The sequence below is a fragment of the Sinocyclocheilus anshuiensis genome, unplaced genomic scaffold (assembly GCF_001515605.1).
Source record: "Sinocyclocheilus anshuiensis isolate Anshui unplaced genomic scaffold, SAMN03320099.WGS_v1.1 scaffold738, whole genome shotgun sequence".
In the NCBI taxonomy this organism is placed as follows: domain Eukaryota; kingdom Metazoa; phylum Chordata; class Actinopteri; order Cypriniformes; family Cyprinidae; genus Sinocyclocheilus; species Sinocyclocheilus anshuiensis.
In genome coordinates this window covers 563,425-581,097 of record NW_015542364.1, presented here as the reverse complement: position 1 = coordinate 581,097, position 17,673 = coordinate 563,425, and the positions used below count along the sequence as shown (strand labels likewise).

Here is a 17,673-nt window from a genome sequence, read left to right as displayed (position 1 = left end):
CATATATATATAAAATACTGACAAAAATCATATACAAATAACAAAAAAATAGAAATATAAAAATATATATTTATTCATATTAAGTATTATTAATAATAATAATAATTATTATTATTTTATTTATCTTTATTTATTTATTTATTTAGCATTGGTATTTCCATCAAAATTGCTTGAATCATGCTGTTCCATCATAATCCACTAATAACTTTTATTTTGTTCCTTTACAAAAAATAATGTTAGATCGGGATCAGAACACAGGTCCTGTTGCACGGTTAAAAACTTTGCAACCAGACTAACCTGACTTACACTTCTACCATTTTTAAATAGTTTTTGTCTTTGAATGACTTTGCACTGACACTGCTGACCCATTCAAATTTAAACAGGCACATGACACCCCATCTGTTCTGAATTTGTGAGAATATGGAATAACAGGTTCATTTAAATCACTACATCTCAAAATGCATCCTTACCTTAGTATGGGAGTGATTTGAGTTTTCTCCCAGCAGGGCGGCGCTGTACCTCCACTTTAGCAGCTCTAGCGCTGTCAGCACTGCAGGGGTCGAGGCGTTGACCCTGATGACCACCGAATCACCGGAGCCCTCTGAGGTCTTTCTGATTGGCTGAGAGAGCAGAACCCGCCTGTCGGCCCAGCGCATCATCCACTCCAGCAGCCGGGCCAGCTGAGGAAACCGGGCCTCGAGAGAGGAGTCTAGCTCCATCTGAACATCTAATTCAGCCTGAGAGAGGATCTTAAAGCCTGTTGACTCGACGTCTGTGCCAATCGAATTTACTTTAACGTCTTTGGACATTAAGGTAGCATGTCGACGAAGGGCAAAAAGACCTTGATGTTTCCCAGTATGGAGTCCAGGAAGAGCCCAAGGGGACGTAGAATGAGTGTCGGACTGAACCGGCCCGATGGATGACGGAGGTCTGGGAGTAACCGGGAGAGTTTGGAAGCAGTGACCGGCATGGAAGAGGGGTAACTGCGCACTTCGTTTCCGATCCTTCTGACGGCGTTTGAGAGTGGTCAGCATGTCAAAGGTCACCGAGTGCAGCTCTCTAGTACGGAGCTGTTGTGAGAAAGCACTCAGTAAAGGCAGCTCGGACTCTTCAGCGTCCAGTCTGTCTTTTCCCAGCATGTAGCTGAGGAACAAATCTAGAAAGAGCGTGTACTCCTCATCCTCCAGCTCAAACTCCCAGGTTCCCACTGTGGGTACAGTCGAGTCTGGTGCTTTTGGTTCCACTGTGCCTGATCTTTTATCTCCTTTTCTTTCTTGTGTTGATTTCTCAGGTGCATCCAGAAATTTTGCTGTCTTAGAACTACAAACACAAGAAAGAGTTTACCGTAAGTTTACCATATTCACACATTAATTAGCTCAAGCCATTCAAAACATGTTCAGAATGGCCTACTACTCAAATTATGTTTGAAGTATGCACTATGCATACTGGGAATAGAACATAAATTTGATATGTTCAGTACAAAATACTTGCACTAAAAAAAAATCTACCTGGTTAAATAAAGGTTACTAAATAACTCCAAAAGAATACTAAAATATTACAATAGTACATGTCCAGAAAACTACTGTGTGTATTATATAATGTTAGTTATACAGATAGTAATCTTTATTTTTAATCTGGTTACCAATTCCCAAAGAATACTAAGAACTAGGGTTGCACGATTAATCGCATGCGATATTTAACGCGCATCTTGTCAGAAAAGCCGGTTCTGTAATCAGCGGTAAATCTCCATCACCTGCGGGCTTTCACATTGAGCAGCATTAACTACACAGAGCCGTTGTTCACTAACGAGCTACGCAAAACCATGTTCATATTCGCGCGATTTTTTGCGCAGCTCGTTAGTGAACAACGGCTCTGTGTAGTTAATGCTGCTCAATGTGAAAGCCCGCAGGTGATGGAGATTTACCGCTGATTACAGAACCGGCTTTACTGATAAGATGCTCGTTAAATATCGCATGCGATTTATCGTGCAGCCCTACTAAGAACCATAAACAAGAAACTGCTAACATGTTAGTTAGATAATAACCTTTATAACCTGTTTAAATAAAGGTTACTAACTCCCAAAGAATACTAAAATATTACAATGGTACAAGTCCAAAAAACTACTAACATGTTAGTTAGTTAGTTACCTTTATTTTAACCTGGTTAAATAAAGGTTACTAACTCTCAAAAAACACAAAAAAAAACATTACAATGGTACATGTGCAGAAGACTACTAACATGTTAGTTAGTTATTTAATTATTTATTTAGTTAGAAACCTTTATTTTAGCCTGGTTAAAATAAAGGTTACTAAATAACTCCCAAATAATACTAAAATATTACAATTGTACATGTCTAAAAAAACAACTAACATGTTAGTTAGTTAGTTAGTCGGTCAGTTAGTTAGTAACCATTATTTTAACCTAGTTAAATAAATGTTACTAACTAACTACCAAATAATTGTAAAATATTACAATGGTACAAGTCCAAAAAACTACTAACATGTTAGTTAGTAACCTATATTTTAACCTGGTTAAATAATGGTTACTTACTAACTCTCAAACAAAAACTAAAACATTATAATGGTACATGTGCAGAACACTACTAACATGTTAGTTATTTAATTATTTAGTTAGTTAGTTAGTTAGTAACCTTTATTTTAACCTAGTTAAATAAATGTTACTGACTAACTACCAAAAAATAAATAAATAACAATGGTACATGTCCAAAAAAAACTAACAAGTTAGTTAGTTAGTTAGTAACCTATATTTTAACCTGGTAACAAAATTTCAAAGAATACTAAAACATTACAATGGTACATGTCCAAAACATGTAACATTGTAACTTGCCTAGTAATAATGTTTATTAGATAATGTCAGTTAGGCAGATCTTTACTTTTAACCTGGTGAAATCAAGGTTACTAACTTCGAAAGAACAATGGTAAATGTCCTAAAAACCTACTAACAATTTAGTTAGTTAGTAGCCTTTGTTTTTAACCTGGTTAAATAAAGGTTACTAACTAACTCTTCAAGAATTCTAAACACTAAATATTAAAAAAGAAATACAAAAAAAAACTACTAACATGTTTATTAAAACATTTTGTACAGGATTTACTTTGAAACAATTTTCACTCAGAAACAGTCATAAATAATTACAAAGAAACGGCAAGTAACGCATTGAATTAAACTTGAAATTTTGAAGTAGAAAGAATGAAATAGTATTTTCTTGTAAAATGTACTTCAATAGTCTTTGTTTCGTTTACAAAAAATAATTTTTATTTTTTACAGTGTGGATGACCTGCTACATTTGCCCAAATGTGCAGTATACAACACATGCATACTGTTTCACATAATATTTGCAAAAAAAAAGTATACAGTATACAGTATACTAGCAGAGTTACCTGTGTGCAGATTTGGTCTGCAGCTCTGGGGAAAGAGGCTCCGACAGCGTCTCGGCCGTGTCTCCTTCACTGTACACTAGGGGGCGCCCACAGTCCGTCAGCGTGCTGTCACTCAAACTAGTCCCGAGAGAGAGGCGCTTCAGTATGGAGGCAGCACCTCCCCTGTCCTCCTCCTCCTCTCTCTCCCACAGGTATGGCTCCAGTGCGCCCAGGTACTTTGCCAGGCGCCGAAGCTCCCGGCGTCGCTGCCTCAGTTGATCCTGGATCAGAATCATCATGGTATCGCCGCCCTCATCTTCCCTATCGCTTCCTGGCGGCACATCTGTGAACATGAGCACATCTGCTTAGGGGCTGAAGTGCTGACCAGATGCTCTGCTTTCCAAACAAAGGAAAGAACCATCGTTCTGGGTGAGTTATTCCCTAAAGCAGCTCTTGCCTGGTGTCAAGGTGTCTGGCACTATCATGGGTCTCAGTCTCTGCACCAGCGACGTGTACTTATCCCGCAGCGGCACGCGAACAGACTCAGTCTCATCAGGAAACACTTTTGCTAGAGCTTCTGCCGTCTAAACACAGGAAATTAAACACAAGCTTGGAATAACTAGACAGGTGAGGGGCTACAAAGATGTACTGTAATGGTACACTGATGGATCAGATACGATTATTTTGATTAGACTGATATTTATACAATTGATTTTTGGACCGTTATAATGCCTTAGTATTGTTTGCAAGTTAGTTCGTTGGTAAACTTTAATTAACCAGGTTAAAAATAAATATTACTAACCAACTAACTTGCGAACTCCCAAAAAATACTAAGACATTACATCCAATTGATTCTTAATACTGTGTTGTTACCTGAATGATCCACAGCTGTGTTTTTTCGTTTAGTGATAGTTGTTCATGAGTCTCTTGTTTGTCCTGAACAGTTAAACTGCCTGCTGTTCTTCACAAAAATCCTTCAGCTCCCACAAATTCTTTGGTTTTCCAGCATTTCTGTGTATTTGAACCCTTTCCAACAATGACTGTATGATTTTGAGATCCATCTTTTCACACTGAGGACAACTGAGGGACTCATATGCAACTATTACAGAAGCTTCAAATGCTCGCTGATGCTCCAGAAGGAAAAACCATGCATTAAGAGCCAGGGGGTGAAAAATATATTGCTAAATATAGTGCTAATATCGTGCTCGTGTGTGTGAGACGCGGGAGCTGATGACAGGGGACGGTGGATATTTGTGGCGGTCAATGTGGATATTGTGGCGGGCTGCCACAAGTAAATGAATGTATGGGAAACACTGTGATGTATATTACCACACGACTGGGCGGCAGTTCAGACACCAGGCTGAGCACCAAGTCCTGCAGGGCTTCCTCTGCGTTCAGGAAATGGCAGAACGGCACGAGACGGCGCGCCCAACACAGAGCCTCAACGCATAGATCCGACACACTCGCGTCACTGACCTGAGAGACAAAAACATTGATTGACCCACCTGGCATCTCAGAGATACTCATACATTCATTCTTTAAACGCACCTGAGTGTCTTTCTCCTGTTGCCTTGCAGCCTGGTACCTTCTGCAGGAAATGCTGAGCTGGTCCCTCACATGGAGCATCCAGCAAAGTGCACACAACTCACGGAAACATACTGAACAAAGGCAGAAAATCATATAAATACATGGAGCTTCACATAGACACCACTAACTAAAAGTTCTGACAGCTAAATAGAGTAAGCATACTTATGATTTGCGTAGTGACACTATCCATGTCTTTGCTACGCCCTGATTGGAAAAACCCACGATGAGTGGAGAATTTCCTCAGTCCATCAGGAACCAATTCTGCTTTGGGTTCAGACGCTTTCTTCCAGATCTACCAACAGAAAATATCAATGAGATTCTTTAAAAAATATCCAAACTACTACTAACTAGCACTAAATCCAAATAGGAATTCTAAGACATTCCAATGGCACTTTTTCCAGAAAAAAATAAGTTAAAAAAAATAGTTAGCTGGTGAGTTGTTTATTTAATTAGTAACCTTTATATTTAACCTGGTTGTTTACTAACACATTATACTTATTAATACTAAGACATTATAATGGTACATGTCCAAGTAACTGCTAACATGTTAGGTAGTTAGATAGTTAGTAACCTTTATTTTAGCCTGAATAAATAAACGTTAACTCATTTTTGGACAAAAGTGTTTGGACTCTTTCTTCTGGATCTACCAACAGAGAGTATCAGTAAGATTCTTAAAACAACATCCAAACTAGTACTAACTAGTACTAAATCCAAACAGTACTAACTAGCTCCCAAAGAATTCTAAGACATTACAATGGTACTTGATTGTTGGTTAGTTAGTAACCTTTATATTTGACCTGGCTAGATAAAGGTTACTAACTCCCAAACAATACTAAGGCATTATGTAACAGCATATTTCCAAGTAACTGCTAGTATGTTGGTTAGTTAGTTAGACAGTTAGTAACATTTATTTTAACTTGGTTAAAATCAAAGTTACTAACTCCCAAAGAATTCTAAGACATTACAATGGTACTTGTCCAAAAAACTACTAATATGTTAATTTGCTAGCTGATTGGTTGGTTAGTTAGTTAGTTAGCTAGTTAGTAAATAACCTTTATATTTAACCTGGTTAGATAAAGGTTACTGTCACGGATGTAGTGTAGAGATAGGCACTAGACGAAGAAGATGCATAAATCACAGGTACTTTAGAAAAATACTTTTAGAAAAATACAAGTGTTAGAGAAATACTTGGACGCTACAATCAAACTAAGACCCTCAATACCAGACAAAGACTAGGGAGAACCTGAGGACCAATCAAATAGTAACCATAGGCAAGGAACAAAGGAGAGCATGAACTAATTATCAAACTAGAAAACTGATCAGAATACTAAAACAGAAAACAAGACAAGAAAACAGATCAAAAACAGAATAAACAAGTACAAACAAACTCGGAATGTGACAATAACTAACATCCAAAGAATACCAAGACATTATAATGGTCCAAGTAGCTGCTGACATGTTAGTCAGTTAGTTAGTTAATTAATTTGTTAGTAACCTATATATATTTAACCTGGTTAGATAAAGGTTAGTAAAGCCCAAAGAATTCTAAAACATTTCAATATTACTTGTCTAAAAAAAACTACTAACATGTTAATTAGTTAGCTAGTTAGTTTGTTGCTCAGCTAGTTAGCAAGTAACCTTTATATTTAACCTGGTTACATAAAGGTTACTAATACCCAGAGAATACTGAGACATTATAACGGTATATGTCCAAGTAACTGCTAACATAGCTAGTTAGTAAGTAAACTTTACATTTAACCTGGTTAGATAAAGGTTACTGACACCCAGAGAATACTGAAACATTATAACAGTACATGTCCAAGTAACTGCTAACAAAGCTAGTTAGTAAGTAACCTTTACATTTAACCTGGTTAGATAAAGGTTACTGACACCCAGAGAATACTGAAACATTATAACGGTACATGTCCAAGTAACTGCTAACATAGCTAGTTAGTAAGTAACCTTTACATTTAACCTGGTTAGATAAAGGTTACTGACACCCAGAGAATACTGAAACATTATAACGGTACATGTCCAAGTAACTGCTAACATAGCTAGTTAGTAAGTAACCTTTACATTTAACCTGGTTAGATAAAGGTTACTGACACCCAGAGAATACTGAAACATTATAACAGTACATGTCCAAGTAACTGCTAACATAGCTAGTTAGTAAGTAACCTTTACATTTAAACTGGTTAGATAAAGATTACTGACACCCAGAGAATACTGAAACATTATAACGGTACATGTCCAAGTAACTGCTGGGTAATTAGGTAAGTAATTGTGAGGTGGACACATGGGAAACACACCTTATGCAGTAGGTGTCTGCAGCGATGCAGGTTGCTGATGTACCACTGCGCCGCGGGCCAAGAGCTGTGTGCCGCTCTGAAGAGCATCAGAACCTTCTGAACCAGCCCAGAAACCTGGCAGCGAGACTCCCTCTCCAGAACCAGAGCTGCATCTCTCACAGAGTCCTGAGGAGATGGACACACAGCTGAAGATAAGATAGACGCGACAGAGACACACGTGACGGTCGGGCGTCTCTGTAGCTATGTTTCCATCACCCTCTTTTTATGTGCATTTTGAAGTATCGCATCAGAAACGAGTGATGGAAACGCCAAATTTTGAAAAGAAATTTCTTTTCACCTCGCTTGAGGTGGTTTTTAACTTGTGATAAAGGGTTAATGCGAATAATGGGATAATAATGCATTTTGCAAATAAATCCCGCATGAGCATTCAAAAAATACATGTGACTTTGCACTATGGGACGGCAAAATCTGACTAACCAGCGGACCGATTTTGTTGCACAGCATCTGAACTGTTGTCATGGCCGAGCAAAGTCTGTCATCAAAGTATTTCTTTATAACTGCCTCCCAGAACGGTCTACCACGACTGCGTTCCCCTAACGGAACCTAGTAAAGGTGAAAACAGGCCCGCTAACTAACTTTAGTAGCTCCTGAGATGCCTGGAGATGTTCCTCGTGTAATGTGCAGAATTAAAACTGTGGTAAATCTTATGTTTTGATTTAATTATAGGGTCTAGATCTCATAATTTACCCGATTATAAATACCGCATTTTCACCTGTGTTAGCATCTCCCTCAGACCCAGCCATTCGGCCCAGTAGCATCTCCAGCTGATCCTGGAATATCTCTGCAGGCTTCAGCTCGGTGGGAAGCTGCAGCTCTCTCCAACGCAGGCTGGAGGACCGAAAAGTGAGAAATATGAAAACATCACTGCAGCATCTGAAGCGACAATGTAGCAGGGCCCGGTTGCATGAAAGCCCTTATGCTACATTTTGCAAATAAATCCCGCATGAGCATTCAAAAAATACATGTGACTTTGCACTATGGGACGGCAAAATCTGACTAACCAGCGGACCGATTTTGTTGCACAGCATCTGAACTGTTGTCATGGCCGAGCAAAGTCTGTCATCAAAGTATTTCTTTATAACTGCCTCCCAGAACGGTCTACCACGACTGCGTTCCCAAACAGCAGGCATTCACCTCAAAAAGCAAGACCGCATTTATTGTGTTTCGTCTGCTCACTCGAAGCGCAAGTAATTTATTATATTTGAGAATTATTATATTCAGTGGCTTCTCCTGCTTTTCTTAGTGATTTATAGTGCCAGTTTATCAGGAAGTGACGATTTTGTTCTCTGACTCGTTGGATGGAAACGGTTGCAAATGTTTTATGCAATATTCCAATTTTGCACATAAGTTAAATTCGCAACTTAGGATGGAAACCAGGCTTGTGTGTGATCCACCTGTGTGTTCGGTGAAGGCTGTGGACAGTACAGAGGAGGAGCAGGCAGGTAGAACGCAGGAGGAACCAGAGCAGGAAGTGACATCGCTCGCTCTTTGGCTGTGTCCAGAAGTCGTGTTAGAGGCTGAGAGATGACGTCCACCTCTGCCATGACAGACGCCTTCAGGATCTCCTGCACAGAGACCTGAACCAGATCCACGTCCTCAACACCCACTGTGCCTAAAGGAGCAACAAACAAACAGCATATTAGCTGTAGACTGATTATATTTCATTTTCAGTGTCATTTTACTATTATTTATATACTATTAATTCATATTTTGAAATAGCTTTTATTTTTACATTTTCAGTTTTCATTTTATGTGCTTTGTCATTTTTATTAGTTTTTTTATATATTAGATCATTTATTCCTGTGATGCAAAGCTGAATAGAGACTTCTTTAAAAACATCAAAAATCTTACTGATCCCAGTAGTGTATAGTATTTAGCTTTAATTTCATTTGGCTTCAGCTTTAGTCTTTTTAGTACTTATTTCGGTTAGTTGCCAAGGCAACATTTCTCATTTCCATTCTAAAAAATCTTATTATATTATATGAAGTATCTTATTTTATATTTATTTTGATTAAATATTGTATTTTTTTATATTTTTGTAGTATTTTAATTTTATTTATATACTGGTTTTAGATAACAGTAACGACACGTAATATATATTATATTATATATTATATTATATTACATTATATTACCTTTTATATTATATTATATGAAATTAAATTAAATTAACCCGATTATAAATACCGCATTTTCACCTGTGTTAGCATCTCCCTCAGACCCAGCCATTCGGCCCAGTAGCATCTCCAGCTGATCCTGGAATATCTCTGCAGGCTTCAGCTCGGTGGGAAGCTGCAGCTCTCTCCAACGCAGGCTGGAGGACCGAAAAGTGAGAAATATGAAAACATCACTGCAGCATCTGAAGCGACAATGTAGCAGGGCCCGGTTGCATGAAAGCCCTTATGCTAAGAAATCCCTTAGTTATAAAGTTAAGGGAGCCCTTAGTGAAACTTGGGTTGCAAGAAAAAAACCTAAGGGTCAACTTAAGGAACCTTAAGGCTGCCATTAAGCATTCCCCTTAATTATCTAAGTGTTCCCTTAAGTGTTGCTACAAAGTCCTTAGCAACCATTTCACCTTATTAAATGTAAGGGACCAAAAGAGCTCCCTTAAGTCATCTTAACTCAGTATCTGCAGGATTTTTAAACTCAAATGTAAGACTTAAGACATTTTTTTAAGACCTGCACAAATAAAATATCATATGAGCGCAGTAGGGCAATGACTATGGTAACATATTAAACTGTAAAATGACCGTAAAAAGCATGACTTACAGGTTTTCACAAAACAAAAAGTCTTATATAAATTTGTATCAATTATGATATCAATGTAAACAATCATATAAATATAATTTGCTTTAACTGTTTAGATTTTTATAATGCATTATCTTGTCGGTCCACCTGTTCACATTTACAACTCTGCGTGTTTGCAGCATCAAAACATGGGTTAATTTTCACATTTGGGAAATTTTCCCTCATTGGTCAGCAGGGGGCGCTTTCACTGCAGAAACAAAGCGGTTTCCTCAGTAACGACTGTACACAAAGCAGCGCAGAAACAGGCAGCGCTCATGTTTTTTATGTTTGTCTGTTTTTAGTTGGTTAGGTTTGTATTTCATTATGTTCTGTTTATTGTCATAGATATGTATACATATCTGTTTATTGTGAGATGTAGTAACTATAGTAACCACGGCGTCCATTGCCGTATGTTGCCAGAAACTACCGTGAAACGCTTCGTATAAACACTTAGGTAAGGGTGACAGTTAAGACGTTTGTTGCAACGCTCCTAAAGAAATCCCTTTACCTCAGGGATCCCCCCCGCCCAAGGATACCCCTTAATCGTTCAGCCCTACCCCTAAGTCAAATTACTTAAGGACTTTCATGCAACCGGGCCCAGACCCTCATGCTGACAACAAACCTGCTGATGTCTAACTGTCCACTGCAGTAGTTGGTGTAGGCCAGGCCAAGGGCGGCTGCCATCTTCCAGTCTCCCAGCCGCAGGGCCATCCACGAGGCCTCAGGCATCAATCCTCCCAGCAGGAGGAGCTCCAGAGCGTAATCCACCGTCCACAGCGCCGAGAGCTGCTCGGAGCAGACCGACAGCGATACACGAGTCTGACACAACTCTACCACACGTCCACTAGCGTCTGTGAGAGAAAAAGCAGTTCATTACATGATCTAATCAATCATACACTGCTTTATTAGCCATATGAGACTCGAGCTGTGTTCAGAAAGCAATACTAGCATCCTCATTTTATAAAAATAGCAGAGGACCTGCACACTAACATTATTGTCACTAATGTTATTTTAGCATCATTTATATACTTTTATAGTATTTATTTGCATTTTCAGTTTTACTACTAATTTTAGTTTTTAGTCATTTTATTATATATTTTTGTCATTTTATTATTTTTTAATTTAGCTTTAATTGATTTCATTTTTAGTTTTAGCAATTTAACTACTTTACGACAACGTGAACTTAAAAACTTAAAATCAGAATTAGTTGCTGCTTGGCAACTACTTCAAATTGTTTATTTTTCATCTAATATTCATATTTCAGTGTTAATTTAGAATTATATATATATATATATATATAAACTTAAAAAATATTTTATTTTTATATTTTCAGTATTAATGTTATTTTAATTTGACGTTTTAGTAAGTTTAATATCTTATTAATAAAAGTTTTAGTAATTTTGTGCTTTGTCATGTTTACTAGTTTTTAGGTTTTTTTCAGTATTTATATTAAGTTTTATGTTATGTTTGTTGAATGACAAAATATTTATTTCTAAAGCAACTATTTGTAATATCTACTTGATACTTTCTCATTTAACTCAATAATAGCTTTAAATATTCTTTTGTGGTTATTTTCACAACCAAATATACTTTGTAATTAATTAGATTTAATTAATCGCCACATCACGTAATTAATTAGATTAAACATTTTAATCGACTGACAGCCCTATTTAAAGTATTTAAAATATTTTTTATTTAAAATACAAATAAATAAATAATAGTTTTATTTTTTGCATCAGTTAACTATGTCATATGACCACATTACATCATTGCATTATCGCATTAGCTCAGAAACTCTCATCCAGTTATCATCTCATGAACATATGTGTGACCCTGGAGCACAAAAGCAGTGTTAAGTCACTGGGATATATTTGTAGCAATAGCCAACAATACATTGTATGGGTCAAAATTATACAGTTTTCTTTTATGCCAAAAATCATTAGGATATTAACTAAATATCATGTTCCATGAAGATATTTAGTAAATTTCCTACCGTAAATATATCAAAACTTAATGTTTGATTAGTAATATGCATTGCTAAGAACTTCATTTGGACAACTTTAAAGATGATTTTCTCAATATTTAGATTTTTTTGCACCCTCAGATTCCAGATTTTCAAATAGTTGTATCTCAGCCAATATATTGTCCGATCCTAACAAGCTCACCGTGTGGTAAGTGAAGAGGCGGCAGCACGTCGATGTTGTGTGGCGGGAGAATGCAGAGCGGCCGGTTGGTGAAGTACGCAGCCATAAACCTGCCCAGAGACTGAACCACAGCGCAGGCCGCTTCACGCCCCACCGGACCCTCATCTACAGGGAGAAATCTCTTACTGACCTCACACCACAATCATATAGCCTTATTTACAACAGCAATCTAGCAATACACTACTGTTCAAAATGTGGGATCACTATTAAAAATAAATACATTTATTCATCAAGGATGCATTAAATTGATCAAAAGTGACAGTGAAGACATTTATAATGTCACAAAAGATTTCTATTTCAAATAAATGCTGTTCTTTTGAACTTTTCTATTCATCTGTGAATCCTGAAAAATAAAATGTATCACAGTTTCCACAAAAACATTCAGCAGTTTTCAACATTGATAATAATCAGATATGTTTCTCAAGCAGAAAATCAGCATATTAGAATGATTTCTGAAGGGTTAGGGTTAGAAAACAGAACAAATATAACACAGAAAACAGCTATTTTAAATGTAATAATATTTCACAAAATTATTGACTTTACTGTATTGATCAAATAAACGCAGCCTTTGTGACCGTTAAAAAACCTTACCGTCTCAAAACTAATGAAAGGTAGTGCATATATAGGTTATAATATGTGACCCTGGAGCACAAAAGCAGTCTTAAGTCGCTGGGGTATATTTGTAGCAATAGCCAACAATACATTGTATGGGTCAAAATTATACATTTTTCTTTTATTTTGATTTTGATTTTACATTTAGCAGACGCTTTTATCCAAAGCGACTTACAAATGAGGACAAAGCAATCAAAACTAACAAAAGAGCAATAATATGCAAGTGCTATAACAAGTCTCAGTTTAGGTCTCCATTTTGGTGATCTTGACCAAAACGATCAGCCCTATAAAATCTTAAGCTAAAAAAATATTATTTTTACATATTTTGTTTGCATATTCTGTAATCTGTACTCTGTATCATCTTCAAGTGCAAAGTGTCCTATTTTTCAGAAAATACACTTTCAGCATATTACAATTATCGTCCATTACTGTGTGTGGTGAGTTTGTAAATACAATTTAAATAGATTTTACTGGTGTTTATTTAGGAAATCTCAAAAACACATTAATGAAACACTTAATACATGTATTAAGTTCATTTTTCAAGTTTGAAGTGTTTATATATATATATATATATATATATATATATGAATTTGGTCATACTACTATTTTCATGTACTGTTTTTTGCATACTATATAGTTCAGAAGTAGGCATATTCAGATGCAGTGTTAATTTCGTTGACATGATTTTCGTCAATGACATATTTTCACTGATGAAAACGAGACGATAATGAAATAAAAACTCTTTTTGAGTGACAAAAACAATGATGAAAATCTACTGACATTTTCGTCAACGAATAAAAACGAGACGAAAAGATGATAGGGATGGACGATTGGACAGAGATCCAGTCAGAACTAAAACCTAAAACTAAAACCATAACTCTCTGATAATAAGTTTGCATACACTTGCTGCACGTCTCATAAAACGTAAGAAATGTCAGCACCTGGGAGTAAGAAAGAGCAGACATATGGATAAATTTGAAAAGCGTGACGAGGCGAAAGAGCACTTAATTCGTTTTACACACAGCTTCTCAAACAGCGCACGATTACTGAATTCAGTTCTCTCTCAAGTCTTAACGGAGAAATGCACACAAAGGGATCTCAAACTGTCTGTTTTGACGAGCATTCACGCAAACACACCCGGTTATGTCTTAACCCGTGTATAGAAATATCAGATGTGTGTACCAGTATACTGAATACATGTGCATTCAGTTTTAAAGGGACAGCAGACTAATTTAGTTGCTGTTGTCTGTGTCCTTATTACTAATGGATCAACAAAAGAAAAAGAGAAAATCACTCACTGCTCTCGAATGAATCACATTAGTAGCCCTAATAAGGATTAATCTAATTTTAATTCATATAAATAAATATGTCTGCTTGAAAGAATGAAGGATGCTGTATGCAAGTTGTTATAAAGAACGTATATTATATGTGACCCTGGACCACAAAACCAGTTGAAATTTAGATTTATACATCATCTGAAAGCTGAATAAAAAGCTTTCCATTGATGTATGGTTTGTTAGGATAGGACAATATTTGGAAATCTGGAATCTGAGGGAGCAAAAAAATCTAAATATTGAGAAAATCATCTTTAAAGTTGTCCAAATGAAGTTCTTAGCAATGTATATTACTAATCAAAAATTACGTTTTGATATATTTATAGTAGGAAATTTACAAAATATATTCATGGAACACGATCTTTACTTAATATCCTAATGATTTTTGGCATAAAAGAAAAATGGATAATTTTGACCCATACAATGTATTGTTGGCTATTGCTACAAATATACCCCAGCGACTTAAGACTGCTTTTGTGCTCCAGCGTCACATATAACCATTGGTATTTCAAAAGAGCACCATGTTCTTGTTTCTTTATGAGAAGTGGTTTTATTTAATTTTGAGTTATGTGTCAAAGCAGCTAATCTGTGTCTATATTGTTCAAACCGTTGATATTACCAGTGTTTTCTCCGGGAATACATAATGAGTTTGGAAATTTTAAACCTTTTAAATCTACAAAAGTCTTATGATATTCAGTCGACTAGGACTAAAACAGTTCAGATGACTAAAATGTGACAAACTAAATGGCATTTTGGTCCAAAGACTATGACTAAAACTAAATCATAAATTTCGCTTTTATAGGGTTAATCTGACTAATATTTGTCCATTTTGAAATTGTGTCCACTTGGTCAGTTAACTGAAGTAATAATCTACTTCCTACCAGCCTCTCCTTGCGTTTCCTCTTCCTGTCGTCCTGCTTGCGTCTGTAACTGGCGTGCCAGACGGTCACACAGACCTTGAGCGTCTCGCAGTCGATACTGGAAGAGCAGCGTGTAGAGAAGAGCCAGACAGCAGCGGGTCTCCAGGTAACACGTCATCGGACCGACTGTGAGGCGCAGGACGGATAAAGTGAGTGACGCCTGACATTTAACAGCAGCGTTTGACTGAAAACAGACTGACCTCTCTGTCTCTCTGCCCTCAGCTGAGTCCTCCAACCCTGAACGCTCTCCGTATATTCTCCGAAAATAAAGTGCTGTTCACCTGCGGATGGACAACAACAGCAACACATTATTATAACATCATGGTAATAAAAGATGCTTCTGTTTTGGCTGCTCATGCTCACCGCTGAAACTACGCAGTGTGTGGCTCTCCTCAAGACGGTCTCCAGCTGACTGTAAAGCTTGCTGGATTTGAGGTATAATTACTGACATCTTCTCGAGCTCGTTTTTTATGCCTCTGCGGTGACGTAATTCCTCCCGGTACCGCACAGCCCTTTTGTACACCTCACGCCAGATAACCACCAATCTGAAAAACGCAAGAGGCGTCAGGCCATGCAGAAAGTGCTCTCTCACATTTAAAATACATAAATAAATAAATTAAAATAAATTAAAAAATAAATAAATGGAAATAACGGAAAATACATTTTAAATAAATAAATGTACATTAATTAATTAAAATAAATAAATATGAATTATTTAATTATTAAAAAACTGGAAATGAATAATAAAACTTTAAATGTATTTTTAATGTAATTAAAATAATAAATAAATGGGAATAAATAAAATAATAAAAGATTAAATAATACATTTAAATTAATTAATTAATTAAAATAAATAATTAAAACAATTATTTACTCAAAACAACTAAATGGAAATACATTTAAATAAATAAATGCAAATACGATATTAAATACTAATTAATTAATGGAAATAGATAAAATATTTAAAATTAATTACAAAAATGTATTCAATTCAGATCAAATAAACTAATTAAAACAAAAACAAATGAATTAATTAAAATAATACATTATTAACTAACTAATAATTTTGTGAGTGGTGCTTGCCATGATGCAAGTGTGATGTGGGAAGTTGCTAGGGTGTTGCTCTGTGGTTGCTAAGATGCTCCGAGTTGTTTTAGTATGTTGCTATGAAGTTGCTAGGGTGTTGCTCTGTGGTTGCTAAGATGCTCCGAGTTGTTTTAGTATGTTGCTATGAAGTTGCTAGGGTGCTGCTGTGTGGTTGCTAAGATGCTCCGAGTTGTTTTAGTATATTGCTATGAAGTTGCTAGGGTGCTGCTGTGTGGTTGCTAAGATGCTCCGAGTTGTTTTAGTATATTGCTATGAAGTTGCTAGGGTGCTGCTGTGTGGTTGCTAAGATGCTCTGAGTTGTTTTAGTATGTTGCTATGAAGTTGCTAGGGTGTTGCTCTAAGATGCTCAAGATGCTCTGAGTTGTTTTAGTATGTTGCTATGAAGTTGCTAGGGTGTTGCTGTGTGGTGCTCTGAGTTGTTTTAGTATGTTGCTATGAAGTTGCTAGGGTGTTGGTAAGATGCTCTGAGTTGTTTTAGTATGTTGCTATAAAGTTGCTAGGGTGTTGCTGGGTGGTTCCTATTACATGATATCCGAGGAATCATTAATGCTGCGGTTTAATAATTTGATCACATCACTGTGAGCAGAACTAGTGATGACTGAAAAAAAGCACTAGTTAGGAAAATCTTACTACTCAAGTACACCAAAATTGACCTGTTAGAAGGTGCTGTTTGTGCTCCTGTCTCGGCATCAGCATCAGCATCAACGTAGTCTTGTAACATTGGGACAGAAAACATGTCAGAGGAATATGTCAGCTCCCCATGATGCACTGCTCTCGGCGGGAGGCTGTAGGTCCGATCCACACTCTGAGACGCTCGCCGAAGGACGACGAGCGCTGCGCTGAAGTTCTGGGAGGAAAGTGTTAAATCGGAGGAGGAAAGCGGGAGAAACATGTCCACGAAACATCTAGTGAGCTCTACAGTGATGCCCAGACAGCCGCGGCCTGCGGTGCGTTCGGCGTCCCACGGGAGAAAGGACAGCAGCGTCCCGAGGGTGTGAAGGGCGTGAGTGACCCACGCGCTCCTGCTCTTCCTGCCGGCGGAGTCTCTGACCCGGAGGAGGTTCACGAGGCGAGAGACACAGAGCAAGGTGTACCTGAGGAGACGCTCTCTCTGCTGGACGGAGCCACCCAGAGAAACGCCCAGAGCCCAGGCTCTCGTGAGGCTCCTGTGAACCCTGTCCAGATCCTCCTGCAGACCCGAGGACGACGGCTCTGGGTGTGACTGTGTCTGAGCGTGAAGAGTGTCAAACATAGACGCAAACTCCAGCTTGCCTCCGTCTTCTGTGCGTGAGCAGGTATATGGACCTTCATCAGAATCATGGTCTTCCTCATCCTAAAGAGACACCATTTATTTTACAAAAAGGTCATATTGTATA

At 37.3% G+C, this 17,673-nt stretch overlaps 1 protein-coding gene across 1 annotated transcript in view; it reads right to left on the bottom strand.

Annotated features, from left to right (window-relative positions):
• Nucleotides 1-17,673, bottom strand: part of cplane1 (ciliogenesis and planar polarity effector 1) — a 51,998-nt gene that overhangs the window by 21,595 nt on the left and 12,730 nt on the right. Inside the window, exons 12-26 of the mRNA XM_016490912.1 lie at nucleotides 16,951-17,630; nucleotides 15,554-15,735; nucleotides 15,391-15,471; nucleotides 15,152-15,316; nucleotides 12,286-12,429; nucleotides 10,743-10,971; nucleotides 9,532-9,647; nucleotides 8,728-8,945; nucleotides 7,274-7,438; nucleotides 5,127-5,256; nucleotides 4,926-5,035; nucleotides 4,707-4,853; nucleotides 3,835-3,961; nucleotides 3,399-3,720; nucleotides 471-1,320 (exon numbers count right to left, since the gene is read on the bottom strand). Of these exons, the coding sequence (XP_016346398.1) occupies nucleotides 471-1,320; nucleotides 3,399-3,720; nucleotides 3,835-3,961; nucleotides 4,707-4,853; nucleotides 4,926-5,035; nucleotides 5,127-5,256; nucleotides 7,274-7,438; nucleotides 8,728-8,945; nucleotides 9,532-9,647; nucleotides 10,743-10,971; nucleotides 12,286-12,429; nucleotides 15,152-15,316; nucleotides 15,391-15,471; nucleotides 15,554-15,735; nucleotides 16,951-17,630 (3,666 nt within the window). The remainder of the gene's footprint in view (nucleotides 1-470; nucleotides 1,321-3,398; nucleotides 3,721-3,834; nucleotides 3,962-4,706; nucleotides 4,854-4,925; nucleotides 5,036-5,126; nucleotides 5,257-7,273; nucleotides 7,439-8,727; nucleotides 8,946-9,531; nucleotides 9,648-10,742; nucleotides 10,972-12,285; nucleotides 12,430-15,151; nucleotides 15,317-15,390; nucleotides 15,472-15,553; nucleotides 15,736-16,950; nucleotides 17,631-17,673) is intronic.